Here is a 20000-nt window from a genome sequence, read left to right as displayed (position 1 = left end):
GTGCTTTCACAAATGTTTACCGCCGAGAGCTCATTTCAATCTGGATTGAGAAATGTTCCGAAATTGAAATTCCTATTTCACCTGATTTTTCCATGGTTAATACACTCTCAAATTCTTACCAAATTCGCGAGTGGAACTCTGATGGACTACCAAGGGATGAAGTCTCCATTGACAATGCAGTAATTGTTATCTACAGCCAGCGTTGGCCTTTGATGATCGATCCACAAGAACAAGTAATTATGAATATTTGGAACTTTGCACATTTATCTTAACAATTGTATCAATTTCATTGATTTTTGCTTCTACTGTTGTGATTTCATTTACTCTAATAATTTAAACTTAATCTTACTGTAACTATAATATTCTTACTATAACACCCTACAAGTCACATATGTATGTACTCGCACACACACATAAACATACAGTATATATATACATATATATATATATTATACGAATATATATATACAAATTATATATATATATATTATGTATGTATATATATAATGTCATCATCAACGTTGTCATCATTCAATCCATATACATATATATATATATATATATATATATATATATATATATGTATATATATATATATATATATATATATATATATATATATATATATGTATATTATATGTATATATATATATATATATATATATATACATAATATATATATATATATATATATATATATATATATAAAGTTGTTGTATATTGTCAACTTAATGTGACAATCCCAATAAGGGAATATATTACTGCTGTTTAGCCCTAGGAAGCTGGACCGCTTCCTGTCGGCCTTGACACAATTACTGTGTCCTTATCTTTACGAGGGGGAGACAAGCTCCCCCACCCAGCCTAGCCAGCATTCAGGGCCATGTTTCTGAGTCTTTGCTCGTCATCAGCCTGAAGTAGCTTAAGGCCGACAGGAAGCGATCCAGCTTCCTAGGGTTAAACAGCAGTAGTATATTCCCTTATTGGGATTGTCACATTAAGTTGACAATATACAACAACTTTATCGCATCACTACTGCTTAAATCTCTCTGAGAGATTTAGTAATATGATATTTCAAATTTTGGTAACCAGTGAATAAATTTCACTGTGATTATATATGTTGTGAGAGCTAGACAGACTTCTTCAACCAGCTGGTCAAGCTACTTCAGGCTGATGACGAGCAAAGACTCAGAAACATGTCCCTGAATGCTGGCTAGGCTGGGTGGGGGAGCTTGTCTCCCCCTCGTAAAGATAAGGACACAGTAATTGTGTCAAGGCCGACAGGAAGCGGTCCAGCTTCCTAGGGCTAAACAGCAGTAATATATTCCCTTATTGGGATTGTCACATTAAGTTGACAATGTACAACAACTTTATCGCATCACTACTGCATAAATCTCTCTGAGAGATTTAGAAATATGATATTTCAAATATATATATATATATAATATGTATATATACATTATATATATATATGAGTATATATATATATATATATATATATATATATATATATATATAATATAATATATAATATGTAATATATAATATGTATATATACATTATATATATATATGTGTATATATATATATATATATATATATATATATATATATATATATATATATACACACACACATACATGGACACACACATGAGATGCTTTCCAGAAGTGTTGAGACTTTGTTAGGAGAGGTGGTTATAACTCCTAGATTATTGTAATTTTAGTTTATCATTACTATACATCTAATAAGCTAACTTGCAGAAATTTTATTATTCCAGATTGAAGGTGACGGCTGTAATAGCACTTTAAACACACCTTACTAAACACTGTTACAGCTTACTAGTTTGCAGAATGCAATTGAGATGTGAAGGCTATTTGGAAGCTTGCTATGCAGTAATGTTTTGTATTAAACTAGTTAAAATAGCTGGAAATTTATGAAATGCTCCAGGCTGCTTATGGATGAACTTGTATGAGCCAAGCATCTGTTTTTCACTGACACAAGAGGCTAGGCAAAGTAAGTCCATCAGGAAGCTCTTAATGATCCCTTTTTTTCAACAGCAAGGGCATCATCTGCTTTCACTGAGTTTCTTCTGGCCAAACAGTCAAACAGTCCATAATTCCACCCTAGTAATAATATACTTGATAGGGATTAGTATCGGAATTGTCCCTCACTCTCCCTACATCCTTGACCTTGCTTCCTGTGGCTTTTGGTTGTCCCCTAAGCTGAAGAAGCTGAAGGAAGTTGTGACAAAAGTCCTGGGCACTTGCATTTTGAAGGACTTCCATGAAGCTCTCACGAAGTGGCTGGAACACTACAACAAGTGCATTGAAGTTAGAGGGTCCTATTTTGAAAGAGATTGGAGTTTTGTACTTCTTTGAAATTAATAAATGTGTCTCCTGAAAAACTTCAGAAAGTGTCTCCTAATATATAAATACATACATATATTTATATTATATTACAGTAATCCCTTGTTATATCGTGGTTCACCTATCATGCACTCAGTACATTGTGGATTTTTCTGGCTAATATATGTAAATTTGTATCGCAGACTCCAGAGTATATTGCGGGTTTCTGTGGTTCTGTAGCTGATAGGTATTTATATTCTTTTAGATTTTAATTATTTCTGTGGGAGGTTTTGGAACATAACACCTGTGATAGTCAAGGGATTACTATAATATTATATTGTATTATTATTATATTATATTATATTATATTATATTATATTATATTATGTTATGTTATGTTATGTTATGTTATATTATATTATATTATATTATATTATATATATATATATATATATATATATATATATATATATATATATATATATATATATACATACACATATATAAACATAATACATGCATGTGTATGTGCATACATAAATACATTTATGGATATGTTTATAAATATATACACACACATACATATATGTAAATTCATACGCACATATATAGATCTTTACCATTACACCTCTTGTATCAAATTAATCCTGAAATGTATTTTGGATTTCTAGGCTAACATGTGGATTAAGAAAAGAGAATCTAAATATGGCCTTAGTATAATAAAACCTTCTGATACCAATCTTATGAGAACTCTTGAGAATTGCATACGGATTGGTAGGCCTGTTTTATTGGAAGATGTTGGAGAGGTTTTAGAACCTTCCCTGGAGCCTATCCTATGTAAACAAACTTATTACAAGGTAATTTTAGCATACATGACTAATTTAACCCTTTATCATTTGGATTATTCTGCTAAATGTAATACTTATTTATTCACATAGTTTTGAATTAATCATTCAATATCTTGTAGCATGGAGATTTCAAGGATGTGACTGTTTATTTATTTTTAGAATGGTATTGTAGGGCAGGTGTGAGAGGTCAGATCTGGCTAGTTTGAACATAAAACAAGTGGAATATTTATGCTGTATTGTTGGCACTCCGTTGCTTACAACGCCGAGGGTTCCAGTTGATCCAATCAATGGAACAGCCTGCTCGTGAAATTAACGTGCAAGTGGCTGAAAACTCCACAGACACGTGTACCCTTAACATAGTTCTCGGGGATATTCAGCATGACACAGTGTGACAAGGTTGACCCTTTGAATTACAGGCACAACAGAAACAGGAAGTAAGAGTGAGAGAAAGTTGTGGTGGAAGAGTACAGCAGGGTTTGCCACCATCCCCTGCTGGAGCCTCATAGAGCTTTAGGTGTTTTCGCTCAATAAACACTCACAACGCCTCCTATGCTGTATATGGTATGTTTAAATGCTAAATGGTTAAATGTTATATATTTTAGTATGTGTTTTATGTACTAAATGCCAAACTGATAGTTAAAAGTATTTTCTGTGTTTTAGATGAGTAGTCAACTGTTAGCTCTGTTTAAGCAGACATGTGTCAGAGAAGTAACTAATGAAACATTTAACAATAATCCATTAAGCACAGGCATGGCTGTGTGGTAAATTTGCTTCCCAACCATGTAATTTTGGGTTCAGTCCTATTGCATGACATCTTAGGCTACTATCTACTACTATAGCCCTGGGATGACCAAAGCCTTGTGAAATAAGTAAAAAATAAAGGACCAGGAACACTTAAGAATATCATGGTTCAGTACTTTTGAATACTTTATGCAATTGTTGTTTAGCTACACAGCCGTCATTGAACTGTTCTAGCATAAATCATATTCCACCACCCATGACCTTCTCTTCAATCTCTCAAATATCTTATTCAATGTACTACATGTGGTGCCCTCTGACTATGAGCATTAATACAAGGGAAATAATCATCCCTTTACAACACAAGGTGGGATTAGAAATTTAAATTTAAAATTTAGGAGTATAAGATGATGTATAGAGTTTATATATCTACATATTTATTTTCTTTTTCATCTGTTCTTTTTCATCTGTTCTTCAAAGTTCTTACAATCCTATAAAGCAGTATTTCATTCTTTTTAGAAATTTTCTGCATGATTTAATTTGTAAGTTACTAATATTACAAAGAAAGACATTTCCTTGAAATTAAAGACGAAATCAGTTAGAATCGGGAGGAAATTCATGGAATAATTTTTTCTTCATTCATTTTCAAAGAATGTAGTTTATAACTAGGGCATGATTTGATGAGGATTTCACTGTAATTTCTTGTAGGTTGTTTGACCAGTGTTTGACTGTGTTGGGTTTCATATAACAGCCAGTGTGTATGTGTGTGTATGTATTAAAGTTTCCTTGTTACATGAGCAATAAGCAGTAAATCTCTGCCTGTGCTTTCATGTTGTCTCTATGATATTTGAGATGTTTTGGTTTAGCTCTTCATTAGTCATGAATATTTTCAGCATACTATAAAAAAAGATATCAATTCTTTATATGTCATTTTTGGAATCTTTTTAGGACTTCTAAGAACATCTTTAACCCTTTAACATTTAAAATGGCCATATCCAGCCCAAATATTCTACCTGTTTTATGTTCATATCTGGCCTCTCACACCTACCTTAATGATGTCATTCTAAAAATAGGCAGTCACATAGTCAAAATGTCAAAGCTACAAAATAATGCATGATTAATTCAAAACAACGTGAATTGACAAACATAACATTTGACGGAATAATCTGATTGCTAAAGATTAAGATTACTAATCCTTTTTGCTAGAGACACATGACCTGAAATTTTGGCAGAGGGGGGCTAGCTGATTACATCAGCCCTTATAGTTAACTGGTACTTATTTTATCAGCCCCAAAAGAATGAACGGTGGAATTTGAACTCAGGCAAATGAAATGCAATTAAGCATTTTGCCTGGCATGCTATCAATTCTACCAGCTTGCCAGCTTAGTGGTTAAGATTAAGAATGGTTTCAAAAATGTTGGCACAAGGCCAGCAAGTTCATGGCAAGGAGCTAATCATCCCCCCAGTGCTCAACCCCCCGTGCTCAACCCCCCGTGCTCAACCCCCCGTGCTCAACCCCCCGTGCTCAACCCCCCGTGCTCAACCCCCCGTGCTCAACCCCCCGTGCTCAACCCCCCGTGCTCAACCCCCCGTGCTCAACCCCCCCCCGTGCTCAACCCCCCGTGCTCAACCCCCCCCCCCGTGCTCAACTGGTACATATTTTTTCGACCCCAAAAGAATGAAAGGCAAAGTTGACCCTGGTGGCATCAGAATGTAAAGACTGACAAAATGCCACTAAGCATTTTACCTGGCACAGTAACAATTCTGCCTGCTCACCGCCTTTAGATAAATACCAGCATAAGCCCAGCAGTTTTGGGGAAAGGGCTAAGTCAATTACATTGACCCCAGTGCACAACTGACCCTTATTTTATTGACTCTGAAAAATGAAGGGCAAAGTCAACCTCTGTGGAATTTGAACTCAAAACATAGATGGATGAACAGCTGCTAAGCATTTTGTCCAGCGTGCTAACAATTCTGCCAGCTCCCTGCCTTAAAGAGAACTAGATCAACTAGGATCATTACTGGTTATCAAAAATACAGTGTAATAGGTGGTAAGCTGGCAGAAACGTTAGCATGCTGGGCGAAATGCTTAGCGGTATTTCGTCTGCCGCTACGTTCTGCGTTCAAATTAAGCCGAGGTCGACTTTGCCTTTCATCCTTTCAGGGTCGATAAATTAAGTACCAGTTACACACTAGGGTCAATGTAATCGACTTAATCCCTTTGTCTGTCCTTGTTTGTCCCCTCTGTGTTTAGCCCCTTGTGGGCAATAAAGAAATAAGAATACAGTGTAATTGTTATTACCCATGCATTTATTATAATCTTTTTCTTAGTTATATCTGTTACAATTTGAAGGTTTTGAAATTGACTAATCCCTTTAATATTGATTTCAAATTTTGTCACAAGGTCAGCAATTTAGCAGGATGGGGCAAGTTGATTAAATCAACCCCCAGTGCTCAACTGATGCTTATTTTATCAACCTGGAAAGGATAAAAGGCAAAGTTGACCCTGGTAGAATTTGAACTCAGACAGATGAAATGTTGCTAAACATTTTCCCCAGAATGCTGAGGATTTTGCCACCTTAGAGATTAAGATTAATAATCCTTTCTACTATAGGCACAAAGCCTGAAATTTTTGGGGAGGGAGAAGTTGATCACATCAACGTCAGCATTTGACTAGTCCTTAATTTATCAACCCCTAAAGGATGAAAGTCGACCTCAGCGGAATTTGAACTCAGAACATAACGATGGACGAAATACTGCTAAGCATTTCGGCGAGCATGCTAACTATTCTGCCAGCTTGCTGCCTGAGATTAAGACTGATAATACGAACAGAATTAAGCCAACTATGATCACTACTAATTGGTGATCAATAATATATTGTAATTGTTACACTCCATACCTTTGTTTTAATTCTTTTTCTTAGTTATTCCTATTATAATTCGAGGATCTGAAAATTGATTAATCCTTTTAATACTGGTTCCACATTTTGGTACAAAACCAGTAATTTCAGGGGAGGGGATACGTTGATTACATTGACCCTAGTGCACAACTGGTATTTATTTTATTAACCGCAAACGGATAAAAGGTAAAGCCGACCTTGGAAACATTTGAACTCAGAACGTAAAAATGAATGAAATGCCTTCAAGCATTTTGCTAGGTGTGCTAACGATTCTACCAGCTCACTGCCCTAATTAATTCCTTTAATATTAGGAGCTCTAGATAAAGCCTTTCCTCAAATAAACGATATAAGATTCTGGCTTCTTTCTCCTTCTCTAACATTCCAATGAAATATTTAGAACAGCACAAAGCATTCTGCTGTACGTGTCATTTAGAGTTTTCTTCATGGGAGTTGAAAGTATGTAGCTATGTTAGCGAGCTATTAACTAAACATGATTTGATTCAATGGCAACACTTAAGATGTCACTGAAAAGGATGAAAAAGCTCCAATTGGTATAAAAAGCTCCAATTACCATTCAGTCTGTGGAATGGAGGTCACAGTAAGAAAGTAGTTAAACTCTATATCTCATGTGTTTGATTATAAATCACATGTATCGTTATCTTCCAGAGGATTGTTGAAGAGTTAAATGTTCATATTGGTGTCAGACTTCTGTAATAATTAGAGGTTAAAAAAAAAAGGAATGAAACTCAAAGTGTGTTGGATTAAGTGTTAGATTGAAGAAACATGTTAGGATTTCTTTGATGGGGCAATTTTAGAAGTTTTATTTTAATTGTGATGATGATGATCATCATCGTTGTCGTTTAACATCTGCTTTCCATGCTAGCATGGGTTGGACGATTTGACTGAGGACTGGTGAAACCAGATGGCTGCACCAGGCTCCAATCTGATTTGGCAGAGTTTCTACAGCTGGATGCCCTTCCTAACGCCAGCCACTCCGAGAGTGTAGTGGGTGCTTTTACGTGCCACCAGCATGAAGTATAAAAGATGTCTCCACTGTATAGATTCTATCAAAGTTCATAGGATATGTATGTTTTATGTGTGTGTGTGTGTGTGTGTGATGGACTCTCTTGTCGATTTTGAGGTATGAGGTTCTGACAACCAACTCTTTCTTTGTCGGTCATAATGCTTATGCTCAATGTGACATGTGAGTCCTGCCAATGATTTCCAAAGAAGCCCACAGATGTTGCGAGTATGAGGATTATGGGTCAGTGCAGGCAGTGTATTTGCTGCCACTTTTCTCCTTTGCCTTGCACACCTAAGCTTTTAATGCTGGTTGCAACAAAGTTTCTTATAGCATTTTCACATGACAAATTCCATTTTGTCATTTTCTTCACTCATACACACACACACACACACACACACACACACATGTATATATATATATATCTATATATGGGTGTGTGTGTGTGTGTATATATATATATATATATATATATATATATGCACAGGTATACACACACACTTTACTATATTCAAGTTAAGAGTATGTGTGTGTGTGTGTGTGTATATATATATATATATATATATATATATATATAGAGAGAGAGAGAGAGAGATAGGTATACACAACACACACATTATTATGTTCAAGTTCAGTAAATATATATATATATATATATATATATATATATATATATATTTATGCACACACATCATTATCATCATCATTTAACACCCTTTTTCCATGCTGACATGAGTTGGACAATGTGATGAGAACAGATGAGCCAGAAGGCTCTGCCAGGCTCTGCCAGGCTCTACATCTGCTTTGGCAAGGCTTCTACAGCTGGATGCTCTTCCTAACACTGACCTTTAAACAGACTGTACTGGGTACATTTTACATGACACCAGCACACACGCGCACACACGCACGTGCACACACACACACACATACACAGAGTGAGAGACGGGAAGATTGAGAGAGAGAGAGAAAGAAGGAAAGAGAGGCAGAATTTGTATGTTTATGTGAAGGCATGTAAAAACTTTCTGATAACATTTATTGGGAAGAAAATTTGTTTATGTAAATTGTGAGAACTAAATAAATACATTTCCTACAATAAAAATTATTTTTGCTGAACTCTCTTCATTGCTAAAAACTTTTCTTCAGTCTGGTCGTCAGATGATACGTCTTGGAGACACTGAACTTGAATATAGTCATGAATTTAAACTCTTCATGACAACGAAACTACCCAATCCTCATTATCTTCCTGAAATTTGTATTAAAGTCACAATTGTTAACTTCACTGTCACACGGACAGGGCTTGGAGACCAAGTTCTTAGGTAAGAATTCCTGCACCTTTTTTTTGTTGTTGATCAGTTTTTTTTTTTCCGATGGCCAAATATAACCTCCTCCTTCTCTGTCATCATTGTTGTCATCATCATCATCAACATCATCATGTATTTCTACTTCTCAGTTATTTTCAGTTGGTCAGTTATTTTTATTCTCCCTCTCCTTCTTGCCACCACCACCACCACCACCACCACCAACAACAACAACACCTCACCACCGCCACCGCCACCGCCACCGCTGCTGCCGTGGCGTCACCGTCGCTGCCGCCGCCACCACGACCACTGTTATGTCTCACGAATGGACCTTTTTTGTTACTGAATAGTGACTGGTGAGGAGAAATGGGTTGTCTATAAAAATATCAAGTACTGAAGACAGTGGGTAGGGAAAGGAGAAACACCGGCACCCCAGGCTAAAGGTCTTCATCTACATGAGGTGTTGTTATCTGTTTGGTGGGATATGAAAGGTTTGGTCCACTTTGAACTTTTAAACCCAAAGCAAACAATAACAAAGGAAATCTACTGCAAACAGCCTGAGCGACGTAAGTCAGTACTAGAAGAAAAACAACCATCTTTCGTTTCAAGGTGAAAGGTGTTCTTCCATCAGGATAATGCTTGACCACATACAGTGAGGGTGACATTCCAAAGGCTGGAGCAGTTTGAATGGGAAACAATGCCCCACCCACCATATTCTCTGGACATTGTCCCATCTGATTATCATTTATTCTGCAGTCTTCAAAATCATTTGGATGGAAAAAATATGAATTCTGTAGATGAGATGAGAACAATACTGGAAGAGTATTTTTTGTCACGGACAAGTGAATTTTGGAAGAGGGGTCTTGCAAATCTACCAAATAGATGGAAGAGCATTGTAGAAAATGAAAGAGAGTATATTTTAGATTAAAAAAGAACTTTATTTTAATTTTGAAAATAAAAGAAGTATAAAAAACTGCATTATATATGAAATGACCCAATACAAAATCCAACCAGCTTTACTATTGTTACTCTGTGCAGAGTAATACTGGTCACTGCTATTGTGTTGAGGACAGGATGAATCAGTCATTATATTTTAGCGACTTCTACATCCTAGTAGAGGATAAAGAGTATTTAACTACATTGATGGTATTGGCAGGGATACTCACCATGAAATTAAAGACCTACAAAAACTGCTGGAATAAAGAGGCAGAGATTCCTAGGTTGAGCAATGTAAAATGCATCTTGCTGCTAGCATTTTAAAGAATGTGAAAGAATTAGATGGAAAATAAGCCCAATCTATTTTTAGGTAATCCATTTTTACCCTTTGCCTGTCGAAGCATTTTCATAAGTTTGTCCTAAACAACCATGCTTACTTTCAGACTTTCAGTGAGCCCTTGTTTCATATGTTCTGGATAATATGAAGCTTTCTTTTAATAAGTCCTAAGTAGTTGAAAAAAAATGGATATATGTATCATATATGATGCATGGATTTCAAGGAAATATGTCTTGTGTGATAGGAAGCAGGTTAATGAAACAGAGAATCCTACCACAAAATGATTGCACTAACAATCCACACACATATCTTTAAATATTCAAACATCCCAAATGACTAATGTCTGAATGATTGTAACAAGGATTAAAACTAACCAGAAAAGCAGTTCTTCATTCTGAGAAATATCATTTCACCAGAACCAATGAAGAAGCCACTATCCTGTTGCTCACTGTGCAAGAAATAGCAACCAGATTGCCCTCGGAGTATGTCCTACCATCTTGGAAAGTGAGACAGAATGAATAACGGAGACTGAAATACACTTTGTCTAAAACTGGGATGATAATGGTTGGAAGTTCTTTGGTCTTGGGATTCAGTTCAGTGACAGTGAGGGACAGGAACGTTATTTACTTCATTTCAGGTGAATTATTCTTTCATAACAGTATAAACAAATCAAACAAATCATAACTTAATAATGAATTGATTGTTTAATTCTTTAACAAGCAAATTATACTCAAATGGTTCCTGGTGACTGCTGGATTAAACTTCTTTTCTTTGAAGTTCATAAATCTAAATGATTTGGTTATAAAGTCAATTAAAAAATAAGATTGTTTTGAATTTATATCATTTTGCTGTCTAGACTAAACATACCATTAATATTTTATTAATGATATATTCTGTTAATCTATTATACTGTGTTGCAATCTATATCTGTTGCTCTTTGATCTTTGATCTCTTCACACAGGTTACAACTATCTGTTGTTTCTCATTTAGGTAGTAAATTGTGATGATAATGATAACAGACTTTTTTTTTACAAATACTGTCCTTCAAGTATTAATTAATTCCTTCACTTTTTTTTGATATCCAAGAGCTTTTAACAACTGATATTATTATTTTTTCATATATTTTTTTACATTATATTTTTTCATTCAGTTTTTTTTTTTTGTTTCAGGCATGGTTGTGTGGTAAGTAAACATGGTTGTGTTTACTTTACAACCACATAATTCTGGGATCAGTCCCACAGCATAACACCTTGGGCTAGTGCCTTCTGTTATAGCTCTCAATTGTTTATAGCAAAGTGTATTGAAATGAAATATAGTGTTACCTCACTTTACGAAGACCACTTTATGAGACCCCAGGTTTACGAGTTTTATTTTTCAAGCACAAGATCTAAATTTTGAACAAAGTGCAAAAGTTTCTCCAACCATAACAAATGCTTTTGCATGTTACTGAGAAATTAATAGAGAGCTAAAAAAAACTTCTAAGTAAACAACTCTAGACTTGTTTTTTAATAAGAAATCTACAAGTCTGTCTATGAGTGCTTGTGGATCGACAACTGTGTCTACAATTGATGGTATACACAAGTCTAGTGTGAGTGAAAGTGATTCAGAAAACGATTATAATGATAATATTTTTTATTATAAATGATCTTGGCATTCTTTTTACTTTACATAAAATATTCTATACATTCTACTATTGTTTTATTGCCATTTATTTATGAGTATTATAAATTTTATAGGTAAAATATTTTTATGGGTGCAAGAGTGGCTGTGTGGTAAGTAGCTTGCTTACCAACCACATGGTTCAGGTTCAGTCCCACTGCATGGCACCTTGGGCAAGTGCCTTCTACTATAACCTCGGACCGACCAAAGCCTTGTGAGTGGATTTGGTAGACAGAAACTGAAAGAAGCCTGTCGTATATATGTATATATATGTGTGTGTGTGTGTGTGTGTGTGTGTGTGTGTGTGTGTGTGAGTAGTGTTTGGGGTCTGAAGATATGTATATAGATATATATATATATGTGTCTGTGTGTCTGTGTTTGTCCCCCCAACATCGCTTGACAACCGATGCTGGTGTGTTTACGTCCCCGTAACTTAGCGGTTCGGCAAAAGAGACCGTTAGAATAAGTACTAGGCTTACAAAGAATAAGTCCTGGGGTCAATTTGCTCGACTAAATGCAGTGCTTCAGCATGGCCGCAGTCAAATGACTGAAACAAGTAAAAGAGTATGGGAACAAATTATGATTTATAACATTACTATTATGAGAAATTATTTCCCTGCTTTACAAGCTTTCGCTTTGTGAGTGGTCTCCAAGAAGAAATTAACTTGTATATCAAGACATTACTGTACTTACAACCATATAGTAGTTCTATATTTATATACTCTTTTACTTGTTTCAGCCATTTGACTGTGGCCATGCCGAACCGCTAAGTTACGGGGACGTAAACACACCAGCATCGGTTGTCAAGCGATGTTGGAGGGACAAACACAAACACACAAGCATATATACACACATACATACATACATACATATATATATATATATATATATATATATATATATATATATATATATATATATATATATATATATATATATATATATATATATATATATATATATATACATACATATATACGACGGGCTTCTTTCAGTTTCCATCTACCAAATCCACTCACAAGGCTTTGGTCAACCCAAGGCTATAGTTTAAGACACTTGCCCAAGGTGTCACACAGTGGGACTAAACCTGGAACCATGTGGTTGGTAAGCAAGCTACTTACCACACAGCCACTCCTATGCCTATAATATTTAAAATATTTATTTATAAATTTATATTGAATCTTGAATTTTTCCAGTGAAGTAGTTCAGTTGGAGAAACCACAACTTGAAGAGCAGCGTAACCAATTAATCACCCATATAAACCGAGACAAAATTCAGCTGAAGTCCATCGAAGAACGAATCCTCCAATTGTTATTCCATTCAAAGGGTAACATTCTTGACAATGAGGACCTTATTAACACACTAAATGAATCCAAGGTAAACATAAAAGATTGGCTTCTAAATGTAATCTCTCATTGTTTTAAGATCCCATTTGCAATGTATCATCTTCTTGTTATATACTAGGTGGCATGGTTGTGCGGTAAGAAGGCGGTGAGCTGGCAGAAACGTTAGCACACCGGGTGAAATGCTTAGCGGTATTTCGTCTGCCATTACGTTCTGAGTTCAAATTCCGCTGAGGTCGACTTTGCCTTTCATCCTTTCAGGGTTGATAAATTAAGTATCAGTTATGCACTGGGGTCGATGTAATCGACTTAATCCCTTGTTTGTCCCCTCTATGTTTAGCCCCTTGTGGGCAATAAAGAAATAAGAAGCTTGCTTTCCAACCACATGGTTCTGGGTTCAGTCCCACTGTAGCACTTATGGCAAGTGTCATCTACTATAGCCTTGGGTCAGCCAAAGCCTTGTGAGTGTATCTGGTAGATGAAACTGTAAGAAGCTTGTATATGTGTTGTGTATTTGCCCCCCACCACTCGACAATCGGTGTTGGTGTGTTTACATCCCCATAACTTAGCAGTTTGGCAAAAGAGATCGATAGAATAAGTATCAAGCTTAACAAAAAAGAATGTTCTTTGGTTGACTAAAAGTTCTTCAGAGTGATGCTCCAGCATAGCCACAATCTTATAATTGAAACAATTAAAAGATAAAAAGATAGACGATAAACTCTTTTTTTTATAAGTTATCATTTGATGTGCATTATTTCTGTTTAATGGTTAGTCCACATTACTCTATAAGGAACACAGGACTGATTCCCTGGTTTCTCTGGCATATGTATTCTTCCCTGGATGGGACACTGGACTGAAGCAGGATTACTCATTTTTACTAGTTGAGTGGCCTAGAGCAACATGAAATGAAATCTTTTGCTCAAGAACATAATGCATTGCCTGGTGCACGAGTTGAAACCACAATCTTACGATCATGAGTCCAACACTCTACCCACTAACTCATGCACCTCTGTTTAATATGTTATTGATATTCTCATTGGCTTAGAATAATGTAGCTTCTCTTGCCACCTCTTATGTTATGGCCTGACCTCACTGGCCAGAACCAGTAAAAGAGTTGAAAAAAAAAACAGTAACTCTAATAATTGTTTCTCGTTTTGGCACAAGACCAGTAATTTTAAGGAGAAGGGGCTAGTCAATTACATTGACCCCTATACTTGATTGGTATTTATTTTATTGACTCTGGAAAGATAGAAACCAAAGTCGACCTCAGCAGGGTTTGAACTTAGGCATTATGTTCTTGAGCATTTTGTCTGGCTTTCTGTTGATTCTGTCTGCTATAATTCCATTCTTATACACAAGCTCTGAAATTTAGAGATACAAGTTAGTTGATTAAATCAACCCCAGATCCTGTATTTTATGAGCCCAAGAAGGATGAAAGGCAAAGTTGACTTCAGCAGTATTTGAACTTGGAACATAAAGAGCCATAATTAGCATGAGATATTTTGTATGATGCTTTAACAACCCTGCCAACTCACCACATAACATATAAGTACAAAGTCTCAACTATTTCAAGGAGAGGTCAGTTGATCTTAGTGATTCTAGCAGTCATAAACTGGTACTCATTTTATTGAAATTGGATGGATAAAATGTGGTGTTAACTTCAGTGGGTTTTGAACCCAGAACACAAAGCAGTACAACTAAAGGCCACACATTATTTACTCTCATGCTCTACCAAGTGTGTCAATCCATTGCTATGATTCTAATAATAATTATAGCAATAAAATTGGTTTCTGTAAATATCGCTGGGGCCATTCTCACACAGCGTTTGTGAAACTTTTTTTATGCATGCTTTCCAAAATGTGCCACATTCATTTTGCTACATGAAAGGAAACTCTCTTGACATATTTCTCAAACTTTTTATAAGAAAGATAAAGATGATGATAAGAATGATAATGAGGATGATGATGACAATGACGATGACTCTGCCAATGACTCGTAAGCTGGATACAGAGGAATAGGGATGTAAACAAGATCTTCAAATATTTAAAGGGGCCTCTTTTGGCCAATCTTTACCATGCATCTATGCATGTATATGCAAGCTGTGGCAAGAATTTTGAAGATGACTAGCAGTTAACAATGCATGTGATTCTCTCCTCTCCGCATCACCAATGTTTATCCAAGAGAAAAACCATTGATTTGGATCAATAAAACTTGGCATCGATGTTGTCACAAGCATTGCCATCAGCATGCAAAGACTCAGAGCAGACACTGCAAGACATCTCACACAACCCTCTAAGAGTACTGTCTCCCCACCCCACAACTGGTATATTTATGATCATTAGTGATGTAAGTCAAAGAGATTTGAAGACTGTGCTTATTTCCATTCTATGTGATAGCAATTATATCTGATCATTCTCAATTTCCTGTAACACTGTCATGAACCTACATCATATCATAGATAAACATGATCAGAGACTTAAAAGACAATGTATACAATGGTCTTCTACAAAGAGTCTGTTCACTAATATCACTCACAAGGCATTAATCAGCTTATATATATATATATATATATATATATATATATATATATATATATATATATATATATATATATATATATGTATATATATATATATGTATGTGTGTATATGTTGTGTATCTGTGTTTGTCCCTCCAACATCGCTTGACAACCGATGCTGGTGTGCTTAGGTCCCCGTAACTTAGCAGTTCGGCAAAAAGAGACCGATAGAATAAGTACTAGGCTTACAAAGAATAAGTCCTGGAGTCGATTTGATTCCACTAAAAGGCGGTGCTCCAGCATGGCCTCAGTCAAATGACTGAAACAAGTAAAAGAATAAAAGAATAAAAGAATATATATATATATATATATATATATATATATATATATATATATGTTTTCAGGATTAAATAAACAGACAATAAACAGAAAATATGACATACTTGTGTGTGTATATATATATATATATTTGCTGATCCCTTAATTATGTTTATAAATGTATATGAACTTGTAAATAAGTTCTCCACCGATAATGGTGCTTACATACCGAAGGGCTTGGTAAAAATTATTAATTGTTGATTTATTAATAAATTAATAAATTGATAAACCTTTACCCTTTTAATTTGTATATATATATATATATATATATATATATATATATATATATATATATATACTCTCTTTTACTCTTTTACTTGTTTCAGTCATTTGACTGCGGCCATGCTGGAGCACCGCCTTTAGTCGGACAAATCGACCCCAGGACTTATTCTTTGTAAGCCTAATACTTATTCTATCGGTCTCTTTTGCCGAACCACTAAGTTACGGGGACGTAAACACACCAGCATCGGTTGTCAAACGATGGTGGGGGGACAAACACAGACACACATACATATATATATATATATATATATATATATATATACATATATACGAGGGGCTTCTTTCAGTTTCCATCTACCAAATCCACTCACAAGGCTTTGGTCGGCCTGAGGCTATAGTAGAAAACACTTGCCCAAGGTGCCACGCAGTGTGACTGAACCCAGAACCATGTGGTTGGTAAGCAAGTTACTTACCACACAGCTGCTCCTGCGTCTATATATATATAATTTTTAAAAAAGCATGTAGTAAATAAACATACGAATATATACTAAATACACAGATGAACAGAAAACAGAGAAGGTCACCAACTTCTCTTCAGTTATTGGCCAGAGGGTCAAGGCAAAATTTCAGCCATTATTGAAAATTTTTTACCTATACATACATACATACATACATACATACACACATATATATAATAGGTGCATGCATGGCTGTGTGGTAAGAAGCTTGCTTTCTAATCACATGGTCACATGGTTCTGCATTCAGTCCCACTACATGGCACCTTGGGCAAGTGTATTCTTCTGTAGCCTCGGGCCAACCAAAGCCTTGTGAGTTGATTTGGTAGATGGAAACTGAAAGAAGCCTGTCATATCTATATGTATGTATCTGCATGTGTGTCTTTGTGTCTGTTTATTCTCCACTCCACTGCTTGGGAACCGGTGTTGGAGTGTTTACATCCCTGTAACTTAATGGTTTGGCAAAAGAGACTGATTAGAAGTACCAGGTTCTTTTTTTTCAAAAAAGGCCTGGGGTCAATACTTTTATGTTTTTATCCTTTACATGTTTCAGTACCCTTTTTTCTGTGCTTGTGTTGATCAGATGGAATTTATTTACGCAGATTTTCTATGTCTGGATGCCCTTCCTATCACTAACCCTTATTTATTTCCAAGCAAGGTAATGTTTCCCTATAGTCAGACATGGTCACGCAGAATATTGGAAATGAATGTCACTGCATATATGACAGTGACAACCATTTTACATTGATCACATGGTGTCAAGACAAGGTGACACAAACATATGCATCACACTCACACACCTTCATATATACATACATGTGTGTGTGTGTGTGTGTGTGTGTGTGTGTGTATGTATCTCTTTTACTCTTTTACTTGTTTCAGTCATTTGACTGTGGCCATGCTGGAACATCACCTTTATTCGAGAAAATTGACCCCAGGGCTTATTCTTTGTAAGCCTAGTACTTATTCTATCATTCTATTTTGCCGAACCGCTAAGTTACGGGGACATAAACACATCACCTTCAGTTGTCAAGTGATGTTGGTGGGACAAACACAGACACACAAACACACACACACACACACACACACACACACACACACACACACACACACACACACACATATATATATACATACATATACGACGGGCTTCTTTCAGTTTCTGTCTACCAAATCCACTCACAAGGCTTTGGTTGGCCTGAGGCTATAGTAGAAGACACTTGCCCAAGGTGCCACGCAGTGGGACTGAACCTGGAACCATGTGGTTGGTAAGCAAGCTACTTACCACACAGCCGCTCCTACGTTTATATATCATCATCATCATCATCATCCTCATTCTTTAACATCTGTTTTCCATGCTGGCATGGGTTGGATGATTTGACCACAGCTGGCAAGTGAGAGAACTGCACCAAGTTCCAGTCTGATTTGGACTGGTTTCTACAGCTGGATGCCCTTCCTAAAGCCAACCACTTTACAGAGTGTGCTGGGTGTTTTTAATGTGCCACTGGTACAACCACTTTTACATCGTGTCAGCATGAGAGCTTTGTTATGTGGCACAAGCACAAAGCTCTTGCTGGTCAATCCTCTATATATGTATGTGTGTTTGTGTGTGTCTGTGTGCACATATATATATGTGTGTGTGTGTGTGTGATGGGCTTTTTTTCTACCTGATTCCATCTACCGAAGCCTTGTGAGGGGATTTATCCATACTGGCATGGAAATATATATGCATAAATATCAATCCTGTGTTCCTCTCTCTTTCTTTTTTCTATCTCATGCAACAATAAATAAAAAATAAAGCAAAAAATTAAAAAAAAATTAGCCAACAAGCAGAGTTTCTAATTTCCCCTGATAGAAGGTTGTATATTCTGCTTGATTTGGCAGTGAAGAATGTTACTTGTTTTACTAGAAGTTATTCATGACTAGTGTAACATCTTAATTTATAAACTGACTTGAATGTAAAACATTTTTGTCAAAGACACTGTGTCTCTCTCTCTCTCTCTCTCTCTCTCTCTCTCTCTCTCTCTCTCTCTCTCTCTCTCTCTCTCTCTCTCCCTCTCTCTCTCTCTCTCTCTATGTATATATATATTAGTATATTTTTGATTTCTATGAGGCAGGGTTTTAAAAAATGCTCATATGAATTAATGAAGCAGGATAACCATATGTAGCACTGAGTGGTGAAATGAAATGTGTGTGCTTCAACAAGAAGCTGTTGAAACATCTTGTTTCTATTCTGCAGCCAAATATTTTATCGTTGAACTACTCCAGTAGTTTTTGAGACTCTTCATTTCCATGGTGGTATGCTCTTGACTGTGCATTGCATAACATTACGTTTACTAGCGCCACAAACAAATAAATAAATGAATAATAATAATCATAATCATAATAATAATAATAATAATAATAATGATAATAATGACAGCAACAATAACTATGTGTAATAATGAAACATCAAAAACAAAACGAAATGCTTTTCTCTCTAAATATATGTAAACAATTTACAAACAGGTAATACAGATTTAGATAAGGACAAAACAGAAGGTTAAAAAGAAAAAAAAAACAAAGAAAAGAAAAGACAAAATCAGAATATATTTCCAGAATATATTGAGGGTAAAAAAACAAAAAAAAAATGGAGAAAAAAACCATTCTATGACTTAATCCTGCAAGGCTTAACAGAGAACCAGATTGAGAGGTAAGAGTGACTTGAAAACTCTGAGCTAAAAGTATAAACAAAATGTCTGATACTAGCTGTGCTAGGCCAATGCTGAGTCACAAATGAGTACAAGAATAAAATAATAAAAGATATTATCAGCTAGTGCAAACTATGCAACCTGTGCTATGAGATGGCCATCTGTTCCTTACCAAGTCCAAATATATATACATGGACATCAGTGAGTTGTTACCTATGTTCACTGGACAATATGCCAACACTTTGATGTGAAAA

General features: G+C 35.6%; 1 protein-coding gene across 1 annotated transcript in view; it reads left to right on the top strand.

Annotated features, from left to right (window-relative positions):
• LOC106867680 (dynein axonemal heavy chain 6-like) overlaps nt 1-20000 on the top strand; it is a 367549-nt gene that overhangs the window by 245144 nt on the left and 102405 nt on the right. The window contains exons 59-62 of the mRNA XM_089362433.1: nt 1-233; nt 3016-3201; nt 8994-9166; nt 13277-13457. The exon at nt 1-233 is cut by the window's left edge and continues 70 nt beyond it. Of these exons, the coding sequence (XP_089218559.1) occupies nt 1-233; nt 3016-3201; nt 8994-9166; nt 13277-13457 (773 nt within the window). The remainder of the gene's footprint in view (nt 234-3015; nt 3202-8993; nt 9167-13276; nt 13458-20000) is intronic.

This window comes from Octopus bimaculoides, chromosome 14, assembly GCF_046866305.1.
Source record: "Octopus bimaculoides isolate indiv1 chromosome 14, ASM4686630v1, whole genome shotgun sequence".
In the NCBI taxonomy this organism is placed as follows: domain Eukaryota; kingdom Metazoa; phylum Mollusca; class Cephalopoda; order Octopoda; family Octopodidae; genus Octopus; species Octopus bimaculoides.
This window is presented reverse-complemented; position numbering and strand designations above follow the sequence as displayed.